Here is a 27,924-nt window from a genome sequence, read left to right on the forward strand (position 1 = left end):
CTATAATTAGGTTCTTGTAAGGTTAGAGGGAGAGGAGCTGCCTTCACCATGCCAAACCTGCCACAGACACCTGGAGATGGACTCCCCACACACTGGCCAGGGGTCTCACTTAGGGCTCTGAGGGAGGGTGAGGCTGGCCTGAGACCCCCAGGGCCAGTGGTCTCCTCGGTCGGGCTGGGCTGTCTTTGGTGGTGGATTTGGGCTCTTCAGGGGTTACTGGTTTATTCAGAGTTCTTACTTCCATTTCATGACCTGAATCTTCTATAAAGCTATTTACTTCATCCAGGTTTCAGACCTCCTGGCACGAAGTCACTCACCAGTCTTGCTGGTGCGTCTGGTTGGCTCTCCTTTTTGTTGGCTCATCCTCCTCCCAATTTTTTCTGTTTCTTTAGCGTCTCTTTTCCTGGTGGCTGACTGGACCTGCCCCGACTGTCTTTACCTGGCTGTTCTCCTAACCCCTTCCTGGGCACCTCCCTCCCCATCCAGCTCCAAACTCTGGGTCACTTCTGCTTTGAGATTTTTCCTTAATTTTAAAAATTTGCTTTGTTTTTGGCTGCACTGGGTCTTCGTTGCTGCGTGAGGCTTTCTCTAGTTTCAGCGAGCCAGGGCTACTCTCCAGTTGTGCGCGGGCTTCCCGTGGTGGCGGCTTCTCTCATTGCAGTGGACAGGCTTGAGAGCACAGACTCAGTAGTTGGGGCTCCCGGGCTTAGTTGCTCCACAGCACGTGGAATCCTCCTTTAACCAGGGATCGAGCCGATTTTTAATCACTGGACCACCAGGGAAGTCTGCTGCTTTGATTTACTTTCTTAACCCGTGAGTGATGAAGGCATGTCCTGTGTCCACCATTTCCCCACTGGTCTCTGCCGTGACCCCGAGAATGTGGGCCATGGGGCTCCAGTGCTTTGGAGTTCCTGGTACCTCCTGTGCCCCCTTCACAGCAGCAACTTCTGTCCTTTCAGGAGGCTGCTCTTCTGATGTGTTTCAGCAGTAGGTGCTTAGCCCCTGGTCATACCCCATTATTACATATCAGTTCAATTCAGTTGTTCAGTCATGTGGCTGACTCTTTGCGACCCCATGGACTGCAGCATGCCAGGCTTCCCTGTCTATCACCTACTCCCGGAGCTTGCTCAAACTCATGTCCGTCCAGTCGGTGATGCCATCCAACCATCTCACCCTCTGTTGTCCCCTTCATTCCTTCCAATGAATATTCAGGACTGATTTCCTTTAGGATTGACTGGTTTGATCTCCACAGTCCAAGGGACTCACAAGAGTCTTCTCCAACACCACATTTCAAATTACATATGGAGTCTCTCTTTATCTCTGTTTGAGTTTCCCTGTTAAGTCACACACTGTCTGAGTTCAGTACTGCTGTGCGGCTTCTGGGGTTGGCGTTTGCTCTGTCCCTGGGCTCCTTCACACCCCACCCCCTGTAGCTGTACTGTCTGCTGTACTGTCCTGTGAGCAGCGCAACTAGGTCTGATGTTTTTACTCCAGTGTCTTCTTTAGTGAACAAGTGCAGTGCATTTATTGTTACTGTTGATGTCTTTGGATTTATCTCCACAATCCCTAGTTGTGTTCTCTGCCGCCACCTTAGGAATGTGGGGTTGCTGTTTTGCCTTCTCTTTCATTGTAGTAATAAACTTCTCTACTTTTTTCTCTTTGTTTGTTTCGAAATTATAAACTAAAGTTCTGTTTTTTGAGTACCCTTAAGATGTTTAAATACTTGCTAATATTAAAAAGCAGAGACATTACTTTGCCAACAAAGGTCTGATAGTCGAAGCTATGGTTTTTCCAGTAGTCATGTATGGATGAGAGAGTTGGACTATAAAGAAAGCTGAGTGCCAAAGAATTGATGCTTTTGAACCATGGTGTTGGAGAAGACTACTGAGAGTCCCTTGGACTACAAGGAGATCCAACCAGTCCATCCTAAAGGAAATCAGTCCTGAATATTCATTGGAAGGACTGATGCTGAAACTGAAGCTCCAATACTTTGGCCATCTCATGAGAAGAACTGACTCATTTGAAAAGACCCTGATGCTGGGAAAGATTGAAGGTAGGAGAAGAAGGGGATGACAGAGGGTGAGATGGTTGGATGGCGTCGCCAACTCTATGGACATGAGTTTGAACAAGTTTGGAGAGTTGATAATGGACAGGAAGCCTGGTGTGCTGCAGTCCATGGGGTTGCAGAGTCAGACACGACTGAGCAACTAAACTGATAAAGTCTAAGTTCTTCGCGGTTTTGCGGCACTGGGCTCCCCCATGGCCAGGATGATGCCTGCCAGTACCTGCCCCGCTGCCATCTCAATAGGTTTCTATAACAGTTCAGTTTTGTTTTTGATACAAAAATTAATAGGCTTCAGGGCTTCCCTGGTGGTCCAGTGGTTAAGAGTCCACTTGTCAGTGCAGGGGCATGGGTTTGATCCCTGGATCACTGGACTGAGAAGATCGCACAGACCTAGAGGCAACTAAGGCCGTGTGCCACAGCTACTGAGCTTGAGCTCTGGATCCTGAGAACTGCAGCTACTGCGGCTGCACACCTGGAGCCTGTGCTCCACAACAGGAGAAGCCACAGCAGTGAGAGGTCTGCACACCACAACCGGAGAGTAGCCCCTCCCTGTGACTAGAGAAAAGCCAATGCAGCAACTAAGCCCAGCACAGACAAATAAAAATTTTAAAAATTACTATACTTTTCCATAGTCAGTCATTAAGTTTACTGAAATTTTATCCACTTCTTGGTTTAATGGGATTTCATTTTAACCAGAAATTCTCTGCAGTTGTTTCAAGAACGCGGCTGAGGGTTTTTACAAGTCTCTACTTTTCCTCACTCTCGAATGACAGACGGGCTGTCTGCTCCTCTGGTGCCAAAAAGGTTTTCCTTGTCCTGGACACCGGTAAGTGTCTGCCTCACTCACGCCTAGGACAGAGCCCTGAGGGCCTGGGTGGGGGCAGGTCCAGAGGACTGGCAGGAGGGGAGCGACAGTCTGGGAAGTTCTGGTCCCAGCAGTCGGGATGGAGAACGTGTGGGGAAAGGGGCGGAGGTGGGGCTGGGATACCTGCCAGGTACGCACAGGCTCTTAGCTTTCAGGAGCGAGCGGGACTTCAGGACCAAGGAGAGTGGCCGGAATGTAAGACTCTTCTCCAGTAGAGGCTAGAAGGCTGCTAGCTGGGCGTTGCTCAGTAGGGCCCGGGCCTACAGCTCCGACCAGTGCAGGTCTCTCCCTGGACATCCTGCCAGGGTCCTGTGTCTGGAGGAGAAAGGCCGACAGGAAGGGCCCAGGTCCCCAAGCGCACCCAGCCCGCATCTTCCTTCTCAGGCGGGTACCAGGAGAGGGACGGCCTGCTGAGTGGGCGGGGCAATGAGCTCCCGCCCTTGGGGGTGGGCGGGGCGGGGAGCTTCCCCGCCCTCAGGGTGGGCGGGGCGGAGTCCTCTTACAGTGGCTGATTTAATCTGAATGGCGGTTAATGTGGTTTACGTGGCAGTTTGGGATCCTTTGCTCCCAAGTTTGTCACTAGTCCTCTTGGTATTGATTGAGAGAAAGTGTTGCTGGTGCCCAGTTGGGCGGGCTGGGGATAGGGGGAGAGAGTCTGCCTGGGCAGACGGGAACCCCACGTTCCTTCTGGAGGTCCCTCCTGGCGCACCGCATGTCCCCCTCCCATGCCAGCACCCCTCCATTCTTCCTGGCCCTCACCAGCTCTGATTGGGGAAGTTACCAAGGAGCAGCTGCACTGGTGGCATCTCTGGAACGCCTGGGAAGAGCCAAGAGGCAGATGAAAGGACTGGTACCCTGCAGCCCAGGGAGCCTGTGGTGCCCGAGGCGCCCGGAACAGCCCCTGACCTTCCCTCCCCTCTCCCCAGGCCAGAAGGATCAGCCACTGAGCAGCCTCATTTGCCAGAGCCCATTATTGGATCATAGAGAAAGCAAGGGTATTCCAGAAAAACATCTGCTTCATTGTGTGGATCACAACAAACTGTGGAAAATTCTTAAAGAGATGAGAATACCAGGCCACCTTACCTGCCTCCTGAAAAACCTGTATGCAGGTCAAGAAACAACAGTTAGAACCAGACATGGAACAATAGACTGGTTCAAAATTGGGAAAGGGGTATGACAAGACTGTATATTGTCACCCTGCTTATTTAACTTACGTGCAGAGTACATCCTACAAAATGCTGGGCTGGATGAGTCACAACCTGGAATCAAGATTGCCAGGAGAAATACCAACAACCTCAGATTTGCAGATGATACCACTCTTGTGGCAGAAATCAAAGAGGAACTAAAGAGCCTCTTGATGAGGGTGCAAGAAGAGAGGCCTCTGCTATGGCCCCAGGAGCTCCACATTGGAACCAAGAGCCCCAGGCAGCACCATGGGTTTCGCCTGACATTTTCTTCATGCCCACCAGGAGCACAAAAAGAAAGTGAAAAAGCTGGCTTAAAACCCAACATTCAAAAAATTAAGGTCATAGCATCTGATCCTGTTACTTCATGGCAAATAGAAGGGGAAAAAGTGGATGCAGTGACAGATTTTCTTTTCTTGGGCTCTGAAATCACTGTGGACAGTGCCTGCAGCCACGAAATCAAAAGATGCTTGCTCATTGGAAGAAAAACTTTGACAAACCTAGACTGCATATTAAAAAGCAGATACATCACTTGGCCAACAAAGGTCCATATAGTCAATGGTTTTTCCATATGGTTTTTCCAGCAGTCATGTATGGATGTGACAGTGGACTGCAAAGAAGGCTGAGCGCTAAAGAACTGATGCTTTCAAATAGTGGTGCTGGAGAAGACTCTTGAGAGTCCCTGGACTGCAAGGAGAGAAAACCAGTCAATCCTAAAGGAAATCAACCCTGAATATTCATTGTAAGGACTGATGCTGAAGCTCCAATACTTTGATCACCTGATGCAAAGAGCCCACTCGTTGGAAAAGACCCTGATTGCTAGGAAAGATTGAATGCAAAAGAAGGGGGCGACAGAGAATGAGATGGTTAGATGGCATCACCAACTCAATGGACATGAATCTGAGCAAACTCCGGGAGATAGTGGAGGACATGGAAGCCGGGTGTGCTGCAGTCCATGGGGTCCCACAGATTTGGACAGGACTTAGGGACTAAACAACAACATCCCCCCAGTTTCTTCCAGACGAGGACCCTCTCCAGCCCAGGCTGGCACCAGGTGCACATGGCATGCACAGGGCGTGGCTTGTGAGGCTGTGACATGACGTGTGTGCAGGACATAGGCTCACTGAGGCCTCTGAGTGAGCAGGATAGAGGAGTGCACTCCTGCCTGAAGTCTTAGGGTGCAGGGGTGCCTTGGCCCTGCCCACTTGGTCGAGGTTTTTACTGGAGTGGGATTTTCCATGAGAGCCACCCTCTGGGGGTGCCAGTTATGTTTACGAATTGCTTTCAAGCCTGACAATTTGAGCCCAGAGACCTCTGTTCGCTGGCCTGTCCTGCACTGCATCAGTGTGGCTGGGCCTGCTGCCCTGGACCTTGCAGGTCCTCGCTGTGGCCTGAGGCTCAGGCTGGCCTCAGGAGCTTGGGATTCTGGTGGGGCAGCCTGGCTCGGTCATTGAAGATGCCACTTGGCAGAGGCCATGCCCCCTAGACTCAGGGCCGGCCCCTTCAAGGAGGACCAGACAACCGCCTCCACCTTACCTGGAGCCACACTGTCCTCTGCTGGTGTTTCTGGGCATAGCATGGATAGATAGAGGAGAGATCCCTGCCCTCCTACTCCAGTACCTGCTGGGACCCTTCATCCCTTGTGTCAGGACAGCTGGGCAGGAAGGACCCTGGTCCCAGAAGCTGGAGGCGGGGGGGGGGAGGGGGGGGTGGAGGGCGGCCGGGGCGGGGGGTAATTTGAAACTCAGAGACAGCCCTGGGGATGGCTGGTACAGAGCCTACTGCCCCAGGGCCTCTAGCCTGGCTCCCATTTTCTCAGGGCTGTAGGGCCAGTGGGAGCTGCCAGTACCCCCAGCTCCTGCTCTGTCTTCTGTCTCTGTCCATTTGTTTGTCCAAAGTCTTCTGTGCACCCAATACTTTAGAAACAGTTTGAGAATGACCATTCAGTGTGTGTTTGGGAGCCGTCACTGGGCTCCAGAATAGGCAAGGCCCCCCCAAACTTGCCTGCAGACACTCATACCTGTGCGGTCCTGGGAGGCCCTGCCTGGCTGTGCTGTGGCCGCCAGGGGGCGCGCACAGTCTGGACGGGGTAGTGACACCCTGCGCTCCCCACGCTCCAGCCCACCCCGCTGTCCTCTCTGACCCTGGGCCCCATTTAAAGGACAAGAAGCCCTCTTCAGGCAGCGGGTCAGGACCCTCCCAGATCTGCCCCATTGTTTGCCTGTCTCCATGAAGACCGCCCCCCCACCCCATCCCCCACCAGCCCCGCAACACTCATGCTGCCTCACCATATTGGGATCTGTTGGTGTCTGACTTCCCAGGGAGGGCAGCCTTGGAGAGCTGATGCCCCAGAGCCTGGAAGGGGCCTGGAAACCGCACGGTGGGAGGGTTGGGAAGGGAGAGACAGGGAAGGAGGAAGAGGGGAGGGAGTGTCTGCCTCCACCCAGCCTCCAGACCAGGCTTGAACTTGGAAGGGGCGAGGGCCTTGCTGCCTGTTGCCTGGGGTCCTTCCCAGACCCCACCAGGATTGGCTGTGCCACTTTGGCCTCTGGCTCCTTGCCTGGTAAAGTGGGGTCCCAGAGGGTCCAGCCACTGTGAGGTGAGGTCAGTGCCTGGCCCCCTGGAGCAGCACTGCCCTTGACAGTTGTTGCCAACAGCTGCCCCTGGGCACCTCCACCTGGATGACCACAGGCACTCCGTTCTTGTCCACGAGGAACCTGTCCTCACCCAGGTCAGTGCCTGGTGTCCAGGTCACCTCCTTTCTGTCCAATTCTCCTGAGCCCCCAGGCATTCTCCCTCCCCCCTGTGTCCCCATTCTGGACACAGAGCCTGAACCCTGGGTGGGTGGGGGGCAACCGCTCTGTGCAGCCATCTGTCCCCTTGCCACACGACCCTAGCTGACCCTCTCTTGCAGAATGGGCATGTGCACCATGGAGCCCTGGGCAGACTGGGCCAAGGGTGGGAGCATGAAGTTATCCCAGGGAGCCCAACAAGCAAATGCCCACTGAACACCAGCCGTGCGGCCCAGTTACACACCCGACTACATTGCCAGAAAGTTACTGTAAACTTAGCAGCTGAAACAACTTTATAACCTCACTGTTTTATTCTTTTACACATAATAATAATCCTTGTTACACTATCATTATGTTATTATTGATATAACTACATTATTTTTTAAAGTTATAGGAGCTTCACTTCCCTGCTGAAAGCCTCAGTGCCTCTCTTTTATCAAGAGAAAGCTGCAAATCCCTGAACAGGTGGATGAACCTCCCAAGGTTTGACCCCCACCTCCCACACCCCCTACACCTACTCCCTCCCCCAAGGCTCCCCCTAGTGGAGCCTCTGCCCTCCACCCAGTTCACAGGTGCCCAAGCCCCACCAAAATCAGGGGAGACCACCCCGGGGAAGGGGATCCAGACCCCTGGGAGCTGGGTGAGGGCACCCACACCTCAGGCCCCCCACCCCATTGACACAGGACCCCAGGGAGGGTCTGCTGGTGGTGAAGGGTTGAACCCTGGGGTTGGCAGCCTGGGGCCTGCAGAGTTGGGAAGGGGAGGGGATGCCCAGAGGGTCAGTAGCCTTGAGTCCACTGGGAAAAAGGCCAACTAGCCCTGGCACCCTGGGGTGGACCAGTGCTGGATAGGCCCTCGAGGCTCAGACACAAGCAGTCAGCGGAGAGAACTTCCTGTACAAGGGCCAGAGCTGGACTGGGCCCAGGCTTCTGCATCTCTTGGGCCACCCCACCCCCAGACCAGATCCAGCTCACCCTCCCCCTGGAGCCCCCATCCCGAGGCTGTTGAGCAGATAGATGGCACAGAGCAGGGATGGACTAGAGAGAGGAGAGGGTGCCTGAGGGTAATCAGGGGACTTGGGCACTCAGGGCCCCCCTTACCCCCTTCTACCTCACCTATGGGGGCAGAAACCCAAAAGCATTCAGAGGGCTCCTCCTTCATCCGGGTTTGGGTCCCTGACCTCAGAGGCAGGACGGTGGCCTCCAGGAACTATTCAGCATCAGGGCCTCGGAGCCTGCAGATGGAAGGGACTCCCGCCCTCCACCCCCACCTTGGAGCCCTGAGTGCCAGGGATACAGTCACTGCCAGAGCCCCCGCCCCACCCCGGCAGCCTGGCCTCCTTCCAAGCAGGCTACAGGCACAGATGGTGCTGCACCTGCTCAATCTAGAGAGGAGGGCTGAGGCCCCATGCCTGCTTCTGCCGCGGAGACCAGCTCCCGCACAGGATACTCCTCACTCCCCTGCTCGAGGTCCGCAGGGCACCCCCTACCTCCCTACCTCCTGCCCTCCCCTGGTTCTGAGCGACACACCAGGAGGTAGGGGCTGGGAGGGGAGAGACAGCCTGCCCCTACCACCCAGCAGTTTCCGACCGACGAGGAAAGAAAGGAGGGAGCAGGCAGGGCTGGGCTCTCTTTCCTGTATGCTATCCCTAGAGGGCAGCAAGGGTCAACCCGCCCTGAGGAGCTCCACCCACAGCACGAACACTAAATGAACACCGCAAAAGTGATCGAGCCCTCAAGGTGGCAAGCGCCTTGCCTTGGGACTGGAGCCTGACGGCAGTCCGGGTAAAGACATGGCCAGTGCAAAGGCCCTGAGGCAGGAGCACGAAAGTGCCCAGTATGAGGGAGAATGTTCGCAGCCTTTCTGACAGGCCTCCTCTCCCCCACCTGACCTGGAGCCCAGCTTTCGGCTCCGCCCCGGACACGTGCTGTCACTCAGCCGCAGGCCCCGCCCAGGCCCCGCCCCTCCTGCCCCCGCACACGTGCTATCACTCCCTCGCCCGTACACTTGTGCTGTCACTCACCCGGGTCCTGTCCCAGCAGAAGGCGCCACTCCCGCCGCCCGACACTCTGCCCGCCGCCTGCTACCGGCCCATGGACGCCGCGCTCCTCCTCGCCCTCGGGCTGCTGGCCCAGGTAAGGCCGGGGGCCGCGCGGGGATCGCTGGCCCCTGTGCTAAGCGCCGCGTCTCAGAGTGGGGCAGCCCGGCCTCAGGTCTCCGGGACCGCTGGCTCTGGGCTCCCGTGGGCGGCTGTGAGCTGAGGGGCCCTGGGTGGGTTCTGGGTGGGGCAGCCCTGTCCAGCGGGCTCTGTGCCCTTGGGGGAGAGTAGTGTAATTGCCCCCAGTGGACAGGCCGGGGAGCCAAGTTCAGGGACTGCCAGGAGAGAGGACCCAGAAGGCCGCCCTCACGCTGGAGGTGCTGGCCTCAGCCCTAGGGTCTTGGGGTATTCAGTCTTATGGGGTGCATGGGGAGAGGGGGCAGCAGGAGCACCCCTGGCTGGGAAAGCCTGGAGGCCAGGTTCCAGGCACGTCGACCCCCCATGAGTTGGCCGCTGACCCGCCTCATTGGATGGAGCCCAAGGTCCCCTTGTGTCCGGTGGGGAGGGGCAGCTCTGCCCTCCAGAAATCCATTCTCCCTGGGGAGCCCCATGCCCAGTAGAGACAGGTCCCAGCACACATAGCCGCTGCCTCCACACTTCCTGCCAGCCCTCTAACCCCCACACCCTGAGGTCTCTGCAGCCTGGGAGCCAGCAGGCGGAGGGGGAGCACAGAGCCCCCACTCCGCACATGGGCACCCCTAGATATGACCACATCCTCACACCCCTTAGCTGTTGGGAAGGCACTGGGCTGGGCCCAGGAGTACAGTGTGTGAGCCAGTGCCACTGGTGAGGCCGGAGGGGACGGCCTCAGGCCTGTTAGATTGGACAGGTGATGATCAGGAGGGCGATGAGCCACGCTTAGGACCCGTTGCTTGTTGTTACACTTTCACACCCACCAGGGCATCCCCTCTCATCCCCACAGACCCTCCCACAGTTCTGGTGTGCCAGCTTGGGTTTCAGCCCCTGGCAGCTAAGTGCCTGTCATCTGGACCCTCCAGCGCCTGGCCTCCAGCCCCTCAGGCCTCCAGCCCCCAGCTCCAGCCACCTCCACACCTGCCTTTGGGCCCTTTCACTGACACCCCCACCCCCTGTAGACCATGCTCACCACTCCCCACTGTTGTGTCTAGCTAGCTCAGAGAGGCCATGGTCACCCTCTGCCCAGCACAGCCCAGATGCCCATGACCTGTGCCCCTCAACCCCCTGCTAGGAGCTCCTTGGGTGCAATGGGCTCTCTGCTCCTCCCAAGCCAGGCCCAGATGCCCCACATGCTCCAGAAGGCTCCACTCACTCCAGAAACAGCGTTCCAGCCCCTGGTTCCCAGAGACCCACTCCTTTAAGACTGAGGGTATCATCCCCTGACCAGGTCCCAGAGGAGGGGAGGAGAGCTCAGATTCCTCTCCCCTCCCCCAGGGCTAGTACAGAATGCACCCCCTCCCAGACAGCTGGGACTGCAAGGATTCTGGGGGGCGGGAGTGGGGGGGTGGACCAGTCAGTGGGCCTGGCCGCTCATGTTCCTGCACTCAGCCCAGCTCGGATCAGCACCCAAACAAGGGGAGTGTCCCCTGGACCAGCCCTCCCCAACCCAGTTCAGCTTTAAGACTTTTGTCCCTTCCTGTCCAGCCACAGGGGTCCTGTGGCCACTTCCTGGACACACCTTCCTTCCCCTCTGAGAGGCCCTGAGCAGGGCTGTCTGGGGTGGGCCCCTGGGGTAGGGGCTGTTGACCAGACTCTGTGTAGGCCCAATGCCAGCTTGGTGGGCTTGAAGGAGGCTCACCTCCCCCCTGCCTATGTCTCCTGAAATCTCAGCCAGGGGGCTTCGCGTGTGTCTTTTCAGAGCCGGCCTCTGTCAGTCCCTCCCCTGTGCCCATAGTGTCCCCAGTAGCTGGGTCCATACTGGGACCCCACCCCAGGACCCTGCCCCACCTGGGGAAAGGGAGCAGATAGTTCGGAGCCGACCCACACACTGCTGGAAGGGGCCCCCAGCTCCGGTGAGCTGCATGATAGACCTTGCACTTGTGTGTGGGGACACCCCTCCAACATTACTTCCGAGCCTGGGTTCCTCAAATTCTAGGGACCCGGGGGAGGCCTGGAGCCTTGGGTCATGTGGGTGCGGTTTGCCTGGGCCAGGGAGAGGCCGAGGTACATTGTGGGCAAAACGTTTCCAGTCTGGTTTCCCCCGCAAGCTTCCCAGGCCTGAGCCCCTTCCCCCAACCTCCTCGGCTGGAATCCAGGCCACCCCGTTCCTGGATGGCCTGGCAGGCATCAGGCATGCCAGGAATGGAGCCAGCTGTCCGCCTGGCCCAGAGGCCCTGTGGTTCTCCCTTGAGCCCCCCTCCAGCTGTTGCAGGCCTCAGCGGAGGGACAGGATGGTGAGGCAGAGGACAGCTGTTCCCCCCACCCCCACTAGGGCAAGCACCATGCTCCCTGCTGTCCCGCCCACCGTGCGAGGGCGGCACCTTGGCTTCCCTCCCTGCAGCCCTGCTTACTGTCACGCTGATGTGGGGCTGATCCCCTGGCCTGCTCTGGAGGAGACCGTGTGTCTGCTGTGGGGGCTGCCCTGTTCCAGGACTTTCCTTTTGCTAGGGGGTCTTCAGAGTTTGCAGAGCCCCCGGGAGCATGGCTGAGGTTTCCTCCCAGAGGCCACGTGACTCAGCAGAGCCCCAGAACCCCTTCCCCTGTCCGCAGCGGCCTCTGATTGCACCAGGCAGGGAGATTGAAAACACCCTTCTGTCAGCCAAGACGCATGGGGATCCCCTGCTCACCACTCACAGGGGCCCCGGAGGCCACAGGGCCAGGAGCTGAAGCAGGCTCTCCCTGCTGTCTCTGGTCACCAGGGTCTCTACCCAGCACGGAAGAGTGTCCAACTCTTTTCCCTGGGCCCCTGGGAGACAGCCTGCCTTGTAATTCTTTGTTCTGAACCCGAGGGTTGGTGAAGACAGCCAAGAGCTCTGCGGGCTGCCTCCAGGCCCCTGGGCAGGATGGACCCCAGCGGAGGTCAAGGGCAGCTGGCCGCCCCTCTGGGGCTCTGGCACTTTTTTCCTTCTGTACAGTCGATGGTAGGGATGGATCCACCAGGGACCCCAACGCCACCCCACACCAGACCCTCTGAGAGGTGGGGTGGAGCCCAGTCCGGGTCTCCCAGTCCCACCTCTCAGCCCTGTGCCTGCCTGGATTCCCAACTCAGTAGGTCTGGGGTGAACTGGTGGAATCTGTCCGTATTGTTTACCAATCCTGGTTGGTTCTGATGACAAGTCAAGCTGAAGTAGCCCAGCTGCACTGTGGCGGCCAGGTGGAGAAGGCACCCCACAGGTCCCAGGGGATGAGCGGTCCTGAGCCAGAAAGGCCCCACAAGGAGGTTTCGGCCTCGGGGCCTGGCACTTGGTAGCCCGCAGCTGGACAGTGTCACCCACTCCAGCCCTTGCCTGGTCTGGGGTGGGCAAGGCCGTTCCTGCCCTTGTTGCCGGTTTGTGGGGTGCTCACCATACGGCTGGGCTCCACGAACTCCAAATGTGGCGGGGAGCTCTTTTACTCAGAAGCCTTGGGATTGGGGGCCCAACAGCAGGGCAGGGGGCCCGGCATCTCTAGGAGTTCCAGGTGTTGTCTTCAGCTCTTGGTTAAGGGTGGGGCTGAGGGTAACCCTTGGGGAGCTGCAGGACCCCACTGGGGGAAGGGGGTCCCTGACACCCATTGCTTCTGTGTGGCACAGGGGCTTTTATGAGCTTCTTCCGATCAATGTCCACAGTTCTGTCCATGTGGCTTCGTCCCGGCCCTGATGTTTTGTGATTCCTAGGCAGTTCCCAGGCCTTCACTGACCACCATTGTCTCTGAAAAGGGGGTGTTGGGAGAACAAAGGACTGAGACACATTCCCAGAGTGGGAAATGGGCTGCAGGCCAGCCCAGGCCCCCACCCCTTGCAGCCTCTCATCTGGGTAAGGGGCCCCTGCCAAGGCTCCATAGCTTCTGCTGACCTTGTGACCGTGGGCTGGGGAGAGTCTGGTGGCTGGGAATCCCACAGCCCACCCAGGCCACTTGCCCTGTGCCAAGTTGGTGGGCATCATGGGGTGTCGCCAAAGCTGGGGGTGGGGAGGGGTCAGCCAGAGGCTCGATGGGGGGCTCCAGGGGGGTAAGGGCCAGTGCAGGTGTGGACAGGGCAAAGTGTGTCCCTCAGGGTCCCTCCAAGAGCCTGAGGTCAAGAAGCACCTGCTGACTGTCCCCCACACCTGCCCAGCCCAGCCCTCCACCACACTGAGGTCAAGGCAGGGCCTCTGTGTCACTGGGCAGCTCAGAAACTCTCTTGACAGAGGTTCCAGCATTGGTGGTGCTGGGGCTCCCGGCTCTGCTGCTCCCTGAGGGCCGAGAGGGGCAGGAAGAGTGGGGTGGGGGAGCAAAGGAGCTGCTGCCTTGAGATGCCCAGGAAACAGATGCCGTCCCCCGAGCCTGTGACAAAGGCCAGCAGGTCCTCGCCTGGTGGCAGTGCCACACTGGCTTGTGCTTGGTGAGAGGCCAGCAGCCAGGGAGCCTGGAAGCTTCGCGGCCATCTGTCAGGCCGCGGGGAGTTTGGGGGCCTGGTGAAATGGCTGGTCCTCTCTCCTAACCAAGTTTGCTACTTTCTGGACCGTAGGCTCCTGGCATTTCAGGTGAGAGGGCAGGACCGGGAACTCAGAAGTATGGAGGTGGCTCGGGGCCCCTGGGGAGGCTGGCCTTAGTCCGGGTGTCACTGTGGTTCTGTAAGCAAAGTGTGCGAGGACCCAGCTAGGCAGAACAGGGAGGCTGTGCTGGGGAGCGGGGCACGGGCCAGAGGTTGCCCAGAACAGCAGCCTCCTGGCTGAGGGGCTTCTCCTCCCTCTCAGCCCCCACCCCGAGACACCACACTCACCAGTCACCTCGCCCTCCTTTCCTGAAGCCACCAGCCCAGTTGAGGGGCTCATAACAGCCATGAATGGCACATTGCTCACATTCTTCTATAGCCACGCCAAGCTGGGTCCCAGCAGTGCCCCCACCAAGCCCCGCCTCGGGCCCTGACAGCCCTCATCCAAGTCCAGCCAGGCTCTGTGTCCCCCAAGACTGCACCAGCCTCAGCCCCACTCACCACTCGGGGGGTGTGGAGGACCCCTAATACCTCTATGCTCAGCTGGCCACAGTGCCTGAGCCCAGGCTCAGACCAGCTGCTGCTCGATCAAGGAGCCGACACAGAAACTGCATGCTTCAACCAGGCCTCAGGAAGCCCTGGGTGTTAGCTGGGGCTGCTGTCAGCTCTGCCTCAACCCCCAACCGGGTTCCTTCTCTGGGCCTCAGCTTCCTTGTCTGAGTGTGGCAGTGGGGTGAGCTCATGGTGGGTCTGGGAGCATTTTGGCAGGTGCTCTGTCTCCCACCAGGCCCCTTACTGGCGCGGTTCTGAGCCCAGAGCTCAGTAGGTGGCAGCCAGGCAGGGCCTGGGAAGTGGGTGATGTGCCCACTTCTGCCTGTTGGGTAGACTTGGGGAAGCATGGCAGCCTTACACAGTAGCCCCACATGCTGTCCTGCCTCCCCTGGCCTTATTCCTGGAGGAAGAGGCCTGTGCAGGGGGGGACCCTGCATCCTCCCCAGTCTGGCAGAGGAGGCCTGCGGTGTGCACAGCTGCCCTGGGTGTGGGATGGGTGCCCCCGCCTCTTAGGACAGAAGCGTTGGCCTGGTCAATCTCGATCAACCCTCAAGAACTCAAACAGTGGTGAGGCTTGGGATGGCCGTGTGTCACCCCCATGTCCCCAGCCAGGAGCTCCACAGTCACCTCTGGCAGATCAGCCATGTGCGGGGAGGCTGATCTCCTCCTGCCCCTCCACCCCATTATCGGCACTATTTACCCACAACGTAGGGGGAGGCGTGGGAGGGCTGCCCAGCTTGGCCCAGCTGTCTTTTCTGAACAACCCACCTCCCCCACCCCCTGCCTCCCCAGGATCCTGGGAGCCAGGCCACCTTCTGTCCTCCTGAGCTCCCCATGCCACCCAGGTCCTTGCACCATAGCCTCCCCTGGCCACATGAGGGAGGGCCTGGTATTCAGGGAGGGGATGTCGGGCCCTGGATGGGGAGCCCTGGGCACTGCTGTGCCGGTGATGGCCGTTCTCCTTCGTTGCAGAGCTTATTTCCCTCAGCGGGGGTCCCCAGGCTGAGGCGGCCCCGCACCCTGTACCCCTGGCGCCAGGCACCCACACTGGGTCGCGTGCGGAGAGCCTGGGTCATCCCTCCCATCAGCGTGTCCGAGAACCACAAGCGCCTCCCTTTCCCCCTGGTGCAGGTGAGGGGCCAAGTGGAGGGGGGCCCTGAGGGCGTGTGCTTTAGGAAGGGGAAACCCTGGGGCCACAGGCCTAGCGACTTCGTCCCAGCTGGGGGAGGGGCGGAGAACTAGGGGAGAGACCCCCTGCCCTGGGGGCAACTCCCCAGCCCATTTCCTGGCCTGCAGATCAAGTCGGACAAGCAGCAGCTGGGTAGCGTCATCTACAGCATCCAGGGGCCCGGTGTGGACGAGGAGCCGCGAGGCGTCTTCTCCATTGACAAGTTCACGGGGAAGGTGTCCCTGAACGCGATGCTGGACCGGGAGAAGACCGACCGCTTCAGGGTGGGCCCCGCCCCGCCCCGCCCATTCCTGCACCATTCCTGCACCATTCCCGCAGGGGCCCCGCCCACACCTCCGCCTGCGAGACTAGCGTCCTTAGTTGGGGGCAGCGGGCAGGGTTTGGGACCCGTTCCCACAGAGGCAGGTGTTCAGGGTCGCTCGCGCATTGGACAGATGCGCGTGAGCAGGCTGAGGTCTGCGTCCTGCCTGGGAGGACTGGGCAGCCGGCAGCAGGGTGAGCGTCAGCTTTCCCAGGTGTGGAGGATTCTCCCCTCGGCTTGCTAAATGTGGCGGGGACGGGACGCTGTGGGGGTATCCCACAGAATAGGCCACCCAGGACGCAGCTGCCCCATAGTGACCGTCAGGGTGGGGTGGGTGGCATGGGACCTGCCCCTTGGAGGTCTTGGGATTGTGGAGCCTGAGAGGAAGGGCGTGGGGAGGGGAGTCAGGACTGGGTGAGCCAGGCGTGGAAGAGGGGAACCTGGAACTCACCTGAGTCTCCTATAAACTGAGGATCAGCCCTCCAGCCTGGCCCAGGGAGGGAGCTTCAGACTTTGTTTTCATGTGCCCCGAACCGTCGCCAAACTTTGAGAGGCTGGTTCCCTTACACTGAGTCAGAGAGCGTATTTCCCTGGAAGTTGTATCAAGCCCATCCTCCAAAGGGACAGGAGGTGGCTTAATTTAAAATTTCACGTGGGGAGAGGAAACTTCAAAAGCAGCCCAAACCGTTTACAGAAAAAGGGCTCCGAGACCAGGAGCACTTAGGAAGCGCTCCAGCCACACTTAACACTAGGCTCTGACTTCCCGGAAAGTGGGCAGGCTTGGTGGCCGGCCGGCCTGCTGAGAGGACGCAGGCGCCCCCTGGTGGGGATATACCGCTTGCCCAGCACCGCCGGGCCGCGGGCCGCGGGCCGCGGGCCGCTTCTCACCTCTTTGCTGCGGGAAGCAAAATCGGCTCTCACTGTCCCTGTCGCCCTCGTGGGAGCTACTGGAAATTGGGGGCCACAGTGCCAGCCCTTGCTGTCTGCTTCACTAGCTCAGGGCCTTTGCTCTGGACCTGGGGGGGGCCACCCTGGAAGAGCCCACGGACCTGGAGATCGTGGTTGTGGACCAGAACGACAACCGGCCTGTCTTCAGGCAGGAGGTGTTCACTGGCCGGGTGCTGGAGGGTGCTGTCCCAGGTGAGCCGGGTGGGGTCCCAGTGGGGGAGGGGGCTTTGCCATGGGCACTGGTGGGTCAGAAGTCCAGGATTTCCCGTCAGCGAGAACTTGAGAGGTCCTTCAGAGAGTCTCCAGGATGGAGGGAATTTCCATGGGTCGACTCAAGTCACTTCCTGTTGCAGTATAAATTTCAATGCCCCAGTCTTCCAAAATGCAGAGGTGGCAGATCCTGGATGGCAAACCTCTGGTGGTTTCTGTTGCACTCCCCTCCCGCTTCTGCCTCCTGCCCTTGTCTCCCCCCCACCCCTCCTTCCTCTTCCCCACTTCCCTTCTAAATAGAGGTGAATTCACATAATGTAAGAGTACACATTTGGAAGTGAACATTCAGTGGCGTTTACCACATTCACAGTGTTGTGCAACCAGCACCTCTGTTCCTTCCAAAACAGTCTCAGGCCCAAGAGGAGACCCCCTGCTCATTATCGGCACTGCCTTTACTGCTTATTAATTCTACACTTTGATTGCAGAACCCCCCACCCTCTATCCCTCATGAGTCCTCACAGGATGGACTCGCTGGCCTGAGTCTGTTCCAAGGAAGATAGACATTGCAGACAGCAGTCTACCCCTGCCCCTCCCACCCTGGTCCCAGGGGCTCCAGTCTGATCCCCAGGCAGTCGTGCTGCAGAGGTGGGAAGGCTCAGGGTCACCACCGAGGCATGCCCCTCCTTTGTCACATGCGTGTGTGTGTTTAATCTGACTGTGCCGGGTCTTAGTTGAAGCATACAGGGTCTTCAGTTTCTGCACTGAACTCTTACTGGTGGCATATGGAATCTAGTTCCCCAACCAGGGATTGAACCTGGGGCCCCTGCTTTGTGAGCCGAGAGTCTTAGCCACTGGACCACCAGAGAATTCCCCACATGTGTTTATTTCATCCCATTTTGCGCTTTTCAAGACTTAAAATGACAATAATTTTTTTTTTTTTACTTCTAATTTCTCCTTCTGACATGGTTCCATAGTTTTGGGAAAGTGGCCCCAAATCCCTCTACAGGCTTCAGAGAGGTGCACATGTTTGCCTCAACCACTGTTTCCTTGTTTCCCATCCTTCCTGTCTGGACCTGGTTACAACACGAGGCCTTCAGAGCACACACTCCAGTGACTTAGTGTCGCCATCATCAGGAGGGCGACACTGACAGTAACATCTTGCCTACAGCCTCAGTGGGTGGTGGGGAAGGGCACAGCCCCCCGCGCGGGCACCAGTGGCTGCGACGACCTTGGCCCCTCTTCCTGCTTCCACGGGGGACTCCTCCTACTGTACCAGGGGAGCCCCCGTGTGTACACCTCCGTGGGGACCACTCACACCCTGGACCCCCAGAACATCAGGTCGCCTGTGTCCCATCATCTGACATGCTCACACAGGGGTGATCTTGAGGATTCCCCCTTGTTCTGCTTGTGGGGCAAGACTGACACCCCCACCTGCTCATGCGTCCTTGTTGGGGACAGTTCCTGGGCCACTAGTCTTCACAACGCTGCCTTTTATTTTGCAAACTTTTATTGTAGCAAAATGCATGTAAGAAAATTTACCCTCATAACCATTTCTAAGTGGCTTTAAGTCCATTCACATCGCTGTGCAACTACTACCACCATAGAATTTTCTCATTTTCCCAAACCAAAACTCTGTCTCTATTAAATACTAGCTCTCCATTTCCCCTCTTCAGCCCCTGGCACCTACTGGCTACTTTTTCCTGCATGATTTGGCTGTGTATGGGTGAAATCACACAGCATTTGTCCGTCCGTTTCTGGCCCATTTCACTGAGTGTCACATCCTCAAGGTTCCTCAGTGTGGTGCCCGGGTCAGGCTTACCTTCCTTTTCAAGCCTGAATAATACTCGCTGGATGTTTGCACCACATTTTGCTGATCTGCTTATTCTTCAGTGGACACTTGGGTTGCTTTCACTTTTTAGCTGTTGTGAGTAGTGCCGTACTGGACATGGGTGTGCAAATATGTCTTTGAGACCCTGCTTTCAATTCCTTTGGGTACGTACCCAGGTGGGATTTCTAGATCATGTAGCAGTTCTATTTTTAACTTTTTGAGGATCTTCCATCTCCATCATGGCTGCACCAGTTTTCATTCCCACCAGCAGTGTAGGAGGGTCCCAGGTTCTGCACATCCTCACCAGCACCTGCTGTTTTCTGTTTTGTGGTTGTGTTGTTAGCAGCCATCCTGTGAGGCTGCTAACAAAGCAGGGGCCCCAAGTTCAATCCCTGGTTGTGTGGCTGGTGTGAGGGGATATATCATGTGGTTCTCCTTTGCTTTTCCCCAGTGATTTGTCATGTCGAGCATTTGTTCATGTGTTTATTGACCATTTGTACATCTTCCTTGGAGAAAGGACTGTTCAGTCTTTTGCCCATTTTTGAACAGAGTTGTTTGTTTTTTTGTGTGGTTGAGTTTTATGGGTTCTCTACATATCCTGGATATCAGATCCCTTATCCCTTAACAGATAGATGATTTGAAAATGTTCTGTAGATCCCATGGGTTGTCTTCTTGCTCTGTCGATGGTGTCTTTTGATGCATTTATGATGCATCATGAAGTCCAGTTTGTCTGTTTTTGTTGCTGTTGCCTGGGCCTCTGTTGTTGTAAACAAGAAATCATCACTAAATCCAGCGTTGTAAAGCTTTTGCCCTGTGTTTTCTTCTAGGAGTTTTATAGTTTGGGGTTGTACATTTAGACTTGATCCACTTTGAGTTGTTTTTTGTATGTGGTGTTAAGTAATTCCAGGTCCAGCTCCATCCTTCTGCAGGGGGATGTTCAGCTTTCACAGCACCATTTGCTGGGAGACGGCCTGCTCCCTGTTGAACGGTCCTGGCGCCCTGTGTAGACTCACCTGCCCGGGGGGTGAGGCTTATTCTTGGGGTCTCAGTTCTGTTCCACTGGTCTGTGTGTCTGTCTTGAGGGCAGATGTGCACGGATTACTGTACCTGTGGAGAAAGCTTTGAAATCAAGAAGTATGTCCTCTTAACTTTGTTCTTTTTTCAAAATTGTTTTGGCTGCTCAGGGTCCTTTGAGATTAGACAGGAACTTTAGAATGATTTTTTTTTTTAATGTCAAGAAAACATCCTTGGGATTTTGAGAGGGCTTACGTTGAATCTGTAGGTCACTCTGGGTGGTACTGACAACTTGGCAGCAAGTCTTCCAACCCATGATCATGGACTGTGTGTCCATTTATTTATGTTTTCTCCAACTTCTCTCACCGATTTTTTGTAGTTTTCATTGTGAAAAGTCTCTCGCCTCATTGGTCACAACACTGACATCCTGAGGCATGTATAGTCGCTGTGAACCTTGTCTCTGAATGAGGCTGTGTGGCTGGATCCCCTCAGGAGGCACACAGGTCCTGTTCCCAGAGATGCCCGACTTTGGCCCGTAGTTAGGAGGGTGTCTGCCAGGCGTCTCCGCTGTGATTGTACTTCTCTCTTCATGGAGATCCTTTCGCAGGTGTCCCCTCATGCTGGCGCAGCAGCTTTGGTGTCCCTGAGGCTCCTGCCTGCCAGGAGTTAACTGTCCTAATGGTTGGGAAGTGACGGGGTTCTAGTCCATCTTTTCCTCTTTGTCATCACTTGGCTTTCTATTACGTAATAGAACTTTCAGTCCTCCCTTTATGAATGTATGTGTTTATGTGTCACCCACCAAGGTGCTTGGCCTCCTTAATCAATAGAAGTTATTCAAAGGCCAGGCAAGAAATTCAGGCAAGGCTTTACTGAGGCTCCTGCAGCCACAGGAGGGGGGCAAATACAAGAAACAGGTTTCCTTGCTCACTCCCCAAGTTGGGGCAAGCTTGTTCCTTATATGGGGTGAGGGGAGGGGTATCCAGGGTTCAGGGACCAGGCGGGAGGTTGTGGCTTAAATGGTTTGCCCACCCCTTATTGGGTGTTGAGTGCAGGGGGCATGTGCAGTACCCTGCTTTTGCTTCCAACCCCATTTTTGCTTTTCAGAAGTGGTAGTTGGGGGTTTTTTGGCCTTTTTTAAATCTTGTCCGTAATTTGACCCACTGCACATACACACAGGCATGCAGCTATTTTCAGTCCCTTATAGTTTTTTGTATTTGTTGATTGAGGAGAAGTCTGTCCAGATGCAAGCACTGCAGCCCTGGGTCCCAGGTCCCAGCCTGTCTCATATGTATTTTGTTTTTATGTATCAGTATGCCTTTATGGAGCCTCACTTCATTCAATGAGTTATAATTCTTTGCATCATTCTTTTGAAGCTGAAAGCTTTGCTGATCAGAAACTCATCAAAGCAGCCCAGGCCCTTTCAGCAGCCAGAGCTGCTCATGTATATAGAGTCCAGAGTGTGCGTGCTTGGATGTGTGTTTGTGCATATATGTGTGCTCGCTCACAGCCATGTTTGTACGTGTTTCTACCTTCATCACAAGTCACGAGTCCTCTCCGGCACTTCCACTTCCAGTCCAGCTCTGCGGGATCCCTTCTGGGTTCCCTTCTCTGATGGTGAGAAGCTGGGCTCCTTTTGCAAGTTTGCTCACTTGCTCGGTCGTAGAGAGCATGGCAGGTGCTTTAGGAAGCACTCACTTGCGCCCCAGTGCCTGTTCTAAGCATTCTTTTTGGCTTCAGCCTGGGGTCCAACATTGTGCCAGGAGTTACCTGGTTGGTAGCCCCCCACCTCTAAGGCTAGGCCAGTGGTTGGGTCATTTCTGCTCATCAGACACCAGCGTGACTCTCAGATGACCCGACAGGGCCCAGGAGGGTCTGCGGTGAGCCCAGTCACAGGTTGCGGGGCAGCTCCGCAGATGGCCCAAGGCCAGCCCGCCTCACTGGGCTCACTTAATACACCTGAGCTGGGCTGGGGGGGTCAGGCCTGAATCACTGCAGAGGAAAAGCAAGGTGGGCACAGATGCTGAGATGTCTCCAGGGCCTGGCAGACCCCCCCTCTCCTGAGATTGGGAACGCAGGTGGACACAGGTGCCGAGTGCCTGGGGGGCCCACGTGCCCCTGTCTCCCGAGATGTGGGGCCATGTTTGCCCCAGAGTGCAGATACAGCCTGGGTACTGCTTCACTCTGAAGGTGGGGCTGAGGTCAGGGCCTGATCAGTGGCGGGTGCACCGGCTACCTCCCCAGGGGCTGGTTCCCAGTGAGCTCGCCTGGTCTATCTTGGGGTCCTATGGGAGACAGCTGTCAGCTGTGTGCACTGGACACCCGCCTCCTCCCCCACAAGCAGCACAAGCCAGGATGCTGGGACGTTCGTGTGTGCACAGGCTGACCGAGAGCCTGGAACTGGCACAGTTGCATGCCACAGGGGAGCAGGCGACGCACCCTGGAGCTGGAGGCTGGTACCCCTGGGCATCACCCCTGCACATCCCTGCCCTTCACAGGCACCTACGTGACCAGGGCTGAAGCCACAGATGCGGATGATCCGGAGACAGACAATGCAGCGCTGCGGTACTCCATCCTGGAGCAAGGCGGCCCCCAGCTCTTCAGCATCGACCCACTCACGGGGGAGATCCGCACGGTGCAAGTGGGCCTGGACCGCGAGGTGAGGCCACCTGGCTGTGCCTCGACAGCTGGACAGGGTGGTCCGGACACTCCCGGTTGCCCTGGGCTCCCGCAGACCTGCCCCGTGGGTGGCTGTGCCGTTGGATTCAGAGACAGCGTGAGGGGCCCTCAGCTTGTTTCTGTTCAAAAATCTCCCTCACCCCACTGCCTGCAAAGCAGTTGGGCTCCCCAGCCTGGGTTAGGTCCATCAAAGGAGCCCCTCACCTCTTGGGCTCCACAGTGCCTATTTATTCTCTGTGGGGCCCCTGCAGCCGCTCACTGCCTGGCTTCTGTGTGGCTTTGGCACCTCCAGGAAATCCTGCTTGATTTCCCCAGGGCCAGTCACTATGTTAGCTGATCTCTGTCCCCTCTTGGCCATTGCTCCTGTCTCTCCGGGGCAGAGACCAACCCCCCATATGCAGCACATGCCCTCCAAGCATTTATCCAATTCGGCAGCTGACCTCTTGCCTACTCACAGGCTGGGGCAGAGTCTGGGGTCAGCAGTGGTGCCGTCCAACCCTGAGAGGACAGGCAGTCTGTTTTGCTCCAGAACTTGGGAGCAGGACAGGAGCTGGAGCCTCCTGGAGTATGCCTGCCCTTCCCCCAGGCCCTAAGGTGGCCAACCAGCCTTGCCCTGCGCTCCACCTAGGTCTCCTGACCCTCTGTCACTGTGCCCCCAGGTGGTCGCCGTGTACAATCTGACTTTGCAGGTGGCGGACATGTCTGGAGATGGCCTTACCGCCACCGCCTCAGCCATCATCACGCTGGAGGACATCAATGACAACGCCCCTGAGTTCACTGGGGATCAGGTGCCACCTCTACCTGCTGTTGCCCGGGGCTGCCCTCCCCCCATCCTGGTTGTCGGAGGACGGGGAGGCTGGGTGCTCAGAGGAGGCACCCTGAGTGGGTTGTGCAGGACCCCTGGCTAGAGGCCAGCATGGGGCCTGTGAGCATATCAGGAGCTGGAGGGCCCTGGAGGGAAGCCACTGAGACCCTGGGTTAGGATGTGTCCCCAGTTCCTCCTGGGTGGGAGTGGGGGCAGCCCTGCCCCCCGGGTAAGACGCACCCGGGGCATGGCTGAGCCTGGAGGGGGCTCCCTGGGTCCTGGACTCCCCGAATGTAGGTAGCAGGAGGGTGAGGCCCCAGGGGACCATTACCCACCCCTGCCTGCCAGTGAATAATGGGGCTGGGTTCCCACAGTTCTTCATGGAGGCTGCAGAGGCTGTCAGCGGAGTGGACGTGGGACGGCTTGAGGTGGAGGACCGGGACCTGCCCGGCTCCCCCAACTGGGCAGCCCGGTTCACCATCCTGGAGGGTGACCCTGACGGGCAGTTCACCATCCGCACTGACCCCAGGACCAACGAGGGTGTGCTGTCCGTGGTGAAGGTGAGCTGAGGAGGGAGCCTCTCCTCACACTCTGGAAGCCTGTTTGGACCCTCTGTGCACCCTAAGAAGGGAGCCAAGGGGACCGGGAACACGGACTGTGGGCTGGGGCCACGCTGACCACAGAGGACCGGCGCTGGAAGGAATGGGCAGCCCCCAAGCCCATGTGTTATTTCTGGTATTTTGCCTCTTCATGCAAGTGATCAATGTGCACAAGTACAGACCTCATGTGTCAGCCAACCAGAGACAAAACCAGCAGGAGATATGTGTGCAGACATCCACATACACACGCATGCCTACAAACATGTTCCTACACACATCTGCAGAGAGACACAGATGTAGCTATCGATATATGAAGACCTTTCTTGTAAGAGACTGACTAGAGCTGGCCACCCAGTTTGTTGTGAGGGCAGCTGATGAGTCCAGAGTCTGCAGGGCTGTGAGAAGCTGCAGAGTCAGGAGCTGAGGCTGTGTCAGAGGCAGGATCCTGCTTTCCCAGGAGAAACCTCAGGTTTGCTCTCAGAGATTTACCCACACATGAGACCCACCCAGGTTCTCCAGGATCATCGCTGGTCGTACAGGTCCATTCAACCACATCCATCAGATACCTTCTTAGCAATAAGACCCAGATCACTGATTGAGTCACTGAGGAGGAAGCCTGGCCAGGGGATGGAAATGGACCTCACAACACCTGACAGAGGCATTTGAGTGTCCAAAGTATTTTCCTGTTATTCTCTCTGCATAGTTTTTATCTTTCCAAAGCTACAAAGAAGAAGGAAAGAAGGCGCTCCTAGGACAGCCCAGGAGAGGCCTCGCCAGCATGGGTGCCCTGAATGTGGGGTCCAGATTCCTGACGGGCTGCCACCTTTCTTCCCCCTACAGCCCCTGGATTATGAGAGTCGGGAGTGGTATGACCTCAAAGTGGCCGTGCAGAATGAGGCCCCCCTGCAGGCAGCTGCCCCCAGGGCCGAGCGGGGCCAGGCCAGGGTCAGCGTGCAGGTGCGGGATGTCAATGAGGCGCCTGTGTTCCAGGAGAACCCTCTGCGGACCAGCTTAGCTGAGGGGGCCGCCCCAGGAACACCTGTGGCCACCTTCTCTGCCCGGGACCCTGACACACAACAGCTGCAGAGGCTCAGGTAAGGGCCCGCCCCTCTGCCTCCCAGCCAGGGTAGGAGCACAGCTAAGGGTAGGCAGCCCTGTGTCCTGAGGATTCTCTTCCCATGAGAGACCCAGTCAGAGGGTGGAGGGCTTCTCTGCATGGTCACTGAGGGCTCAGGGGCTCTCAAGGGCCTGTGTGCTTGTTCACACGACCTCGTCCTGTAGGCAGGGCTGGGCTCCAGATGGCACACACCTACACAGCCAGCCTGTGTTGGCCGCCTCTGGGCGTCTGGCCCTGTCCATGCCAGGGAGCCCTTGCTCCCTGGGACTGGCTGTCACTGTGTTGGATTTCACCCCCTGCCCTGGCCTTGTTTGTCTGTGTCTGTTTCCACTGTGCCCACCACTGTGTCTTGGTGTCACCTGTGGCCATGGGGCCCTGGGCAGCTCCCCTGCCCTCCCCAAGCCTCTGTTTCTTCGTCTGTTGACTGAGTCGGAAAACACCAGCTTAAGGCTGTGGGAGGACTATCCTTAAAGGGGGCATGTGTGTGTGTGAGAGTGTGTATGTGTGTAAGTGTGTGTGTGAGTGTGCTCCCATCTACACATGACCACGCACCTCTGGGAGTCCTGCTCAGGCTCTTTCTGCACCCTCCTCCCCTACTTGCCAACAGCTACTCCAAGGACTATGACCCCGAGGACTGGCTGCAGGTGGACGGGGCCACCGGCCGGGTCCAGACCCAGCGAGTGCTCAGCCCCTCATCCCCCTTCCTCAAAGATGGCTGGTACAGGGCCATCATCCTGGCCCGAGATGATGGTGAGTGGGGAGCCCAGCCTGGTTCCTGGGCTCCCTAATCCAAGCTGAGGCCCCTGCTGCTGCCCAAGGGCCGAGAGCCAGGTGCTCCACTCAGCAGACTTACAGGGTGGGTGGGGGCTCCGCAGGGGCCAAAGGCCCACTAGGCCTCTCCCGCCTGCAGCCTCCCCACCCAGCACGGCCACTGGGACCCTGTCCATTGAGATCCTGGAGGTCAACGACCACGCCCCTGAGCTGTCCCCGCCGTGGGGCAGCCTGTGCAGCACACCAGACCGGGGTTCCGGCCTTCTCTTGGGGGCCACGGATGAGGACCTGCCCCCCCACGGGGCTCCCTTCCACTTCCAGTTGAGCCCCAGGGTCCCAGAGCTGGCCCGGAACTGGAGCCTCAGCCAGGTTAATGGTGAGCCCCCCACACACACCCCTGGGGTTCAGAGCCTGGGGGAGGTTCCCGCTGGTGCACCCTCAGGCCCGGCAGGGATTGGTTATCAGACGCAGAGGACGGATGGGGAAACCGAGGCCTAGCATGCCAGGAGCGCCGCCCAGTCGGCTGCTGCCCAGGGCACAGACACGGGAGGGGGTACGGCCGCCCCCGGCCCCTGCTTGACCGCAAGCGCCCTCCGCAGTAAGCCACGCGCGCCTGCGACCGAAGCTCCGGGTCCCGGAGGGGCTGCACCGCCTCAGCCTGCTGCTCCAGGACTCCGGACAGCCGCCCCAGCAGCGCGAGCAGCCCCTGAACGTGACCGTGTGCCGCTGCGGCCAGGACGGCGCCTGCCTGCCGGGAGCCGCGGCACTGCGGGCGGGTGGCGCGGGCATTAGCCTAGGTGCCCTGGTCATCATGCTGGCCAGCGTCATCCTGCTGCTCTGTGAGTGCCGGCGCCCGCAGGCCCTTGCCCTTGGACCCCAGCCTCTTGGCAGCCCCACCCGCCCTCTAGCCCCGCCTCCTGGCAGCCCCACCCGCCCTCCGGCCCCGCCCTCCACCCTCGCGCTCCACCCCCACCCGACCCCGACCTCCGCCCCGACCCCCACCCAGTGCTCGCCCTGCTGGTGGCCCTCCTGGCGCGGTTCCGGCAGCAGTCCTGGGACAAGAGGCTTCTGCATGGACTGCAGGACGACCTCCGGGACAACATCCTTAACTACGACGAGCAGGGGGGCGGGGAGGAGGACCAGGTGAGGGGGCCGGGGCGGCTTACAAGTGCTGCGGGTAGGGCCAAGGGCCCCAGCTGGCCTGCATCCTCCCGACCCGCGACGATAGCGGCTGACCGGAACGCGCTCCATCTGCCCTCAGGACGCCTACGACATAGACCAGCTGCGCCACCCAGCAGAACTGGCAGCCTTCGGCGCCCCCTTGGGACGGCCGCCGCTGCGCAGAGACGCCCCGTTCGGCCGAGCGCGCCCCCAGGTGACCCGTGCGCTGCCCACCAGCCCCGCAGACATCGCTGACTTCATCAACGACGTAGGTGCCCCGGGGGCGCCCCGTACACCCTCCTCCGAAGCCTGAGGCATCGCTCTGGAGTGGGACAGGGAGGTGGTGGCTACAGACTAAGGAAAGAGAAAGGCCCAGAGGAAGCCTTGCCTCTAACTACCATCTGGGGCAGGGGCAGCGCGGGGCTCAGAGCTGCTCCGAGTACCCTCGGCCTCCACTTAGGCCTCCTCTGCCCCCTCCCCTTCCCGGTTCCAGGCCTCGCCCCACCCGGTGGCGGAGGTCACCAAGCCGGCATGTGCTGGTCCTGAGACCTGGGCCTCTCCACAGGGTTTGGAGGCCGCAGACTGTGACCCCAGCGTCCCGCCCTATGACACGGCTCTCATCTATGACTACGAGGGGGACGGCTCCTTGGCGGGGACACTGAGCTCCATCCTGTCCAGCCTGGACGATGAGGACCAGGACTACAGCTGCCTCCGGGAATGGGGCCCCCGCTTCTCCCGCTTGGCTGACTTGTACGGGCCCCCGTGAGGGCACCAGAGAAGGGCTTTCTGATGGGGACCTGCACCGCCCTGTGAAGGGCACAGCCTCCTGGACACAGAGGGCAGACCTGAGGGGCCAGAGCGGACACACCTAACTGGGCTGTGTGCCTAGGAATTCCAGCGGACCTCCATCAAGGTGGAAGATGGCTCTGGGCCCTACCCTGGCTCCTTGGTCCGTCTGGTTTCCCCCAGGGAAGGTCAAGGCTCAGAGCTCGAGTGGAGTGGCCAGAAGGAGGCACCCATTCTGCCCCCGTCAGTCACCTACCATGGGGTCAGGCCCCGTTCCCAGCTGTGCCTCCCACCCACGCTGACCTTATCTCTGTGTGAAAGGACGCAGCCCTGGGGCAAATGTGAATTAAAGTGTGCTTCTCTCTTCCTTGCACA

At 58.2% G+C, this 27,924-nt stretch overlaps 1 protein-coding gene across 3 annotated transcripts; it reads left to right on the forward strand.

Moving 5' to 3' along the window:
• Positions 1 to 8,670: 8,670 nt before the first annotated feature.
• CDH15 (cadherin 15) lies at positions 8,671 to 27,922 on the forward strand. Of its 3 annotated transcripts, none has more exons than XM_059876754.1 (14): positions 8,671 to 9,041; positions 15,117 to 15,275; positions 15,441 to 15,596; positions 16,630 to 16,774; positions 22,130 to 22,290; positions 22,970 to 23,098; positions 23,490 to 23,675; positions 24,705 to 24,808; positions 25,439 to 25,581; positions 25,742 to 25,978; positions 26,202 to 26,441; positions 26,609 to 26,745; positions 26,864 to 27,031; positions 27,329 to 27,922. In XM_059876754.1, the coding sequence occupies exons 1-14, from the start codon at positions 8,745 to 8,747 to the stop codon at positions 27,527 to 27,529; spliced, it is 2,463 nt and encodes an 820-aa protein (XP_059732737.1). In that variant the 5' UTR covers positions 8,671 to 8,744; the 3' UTR covers positions 27,530 to 27,922. The 3 variants fall into 3 exon arrangements, with proteins under 3 accessions (XP_059732737.1, XP_005218662.2, NP_001095536.1); XM_005218605.5 differs by having other exon boundaries at positions 8,680 to 9,041; positions 24,555 to 24,808; NM_001102066.1 differs by having other exon boundaries at positions 8,939 to 9,041; positions 23,000 to 23,098; positions 24,555 to 24,808; positions 26,202 to 26,745.
• Positions 27,923 to 27,924: the final 2 nt, after the last annotated feature.

Source organism: Bos taurus, chromosome 18, assembly GCF_002263795.3.
Source record: "Bos taurus isolate L1 Dominette 01449 registration number 42190680 breed Hereford chromosome 18, ARS-UCD2.0, whole genome shotgun sequence".
NCBI lineage: Eukaryota > Metazoa > Chordata > Mammalia > Artiodactyla > Bovidae > Bos > Bos taurus.

Excerpts from the sequence above, each read along its gene's own strand:
- CDH15 (XM_005218605.5), top strand. The coding sequence starts at position 8,745 with ATGAGGGAGAATGTTCGCAGCCTTTCTGACAGGCCTCCTCTCCCCCAC. Across the intron at positions 9,042-15,116 it reads CCCTCGGGCTGCTGGCCCAG|AGCTTATTTCCCTCAGCGGG; the intron begins GTAAGGCCGGGG and ends CCTTCGTTGCAG. Across the intron at positions 16,775-22,129 it reads GCTGGAGGGTGCTGTCCCAG|GCACCTACGTGACCAGGGCT; the intron begins GTGAGCCGGGTG and ends TGCCCTTCACAG.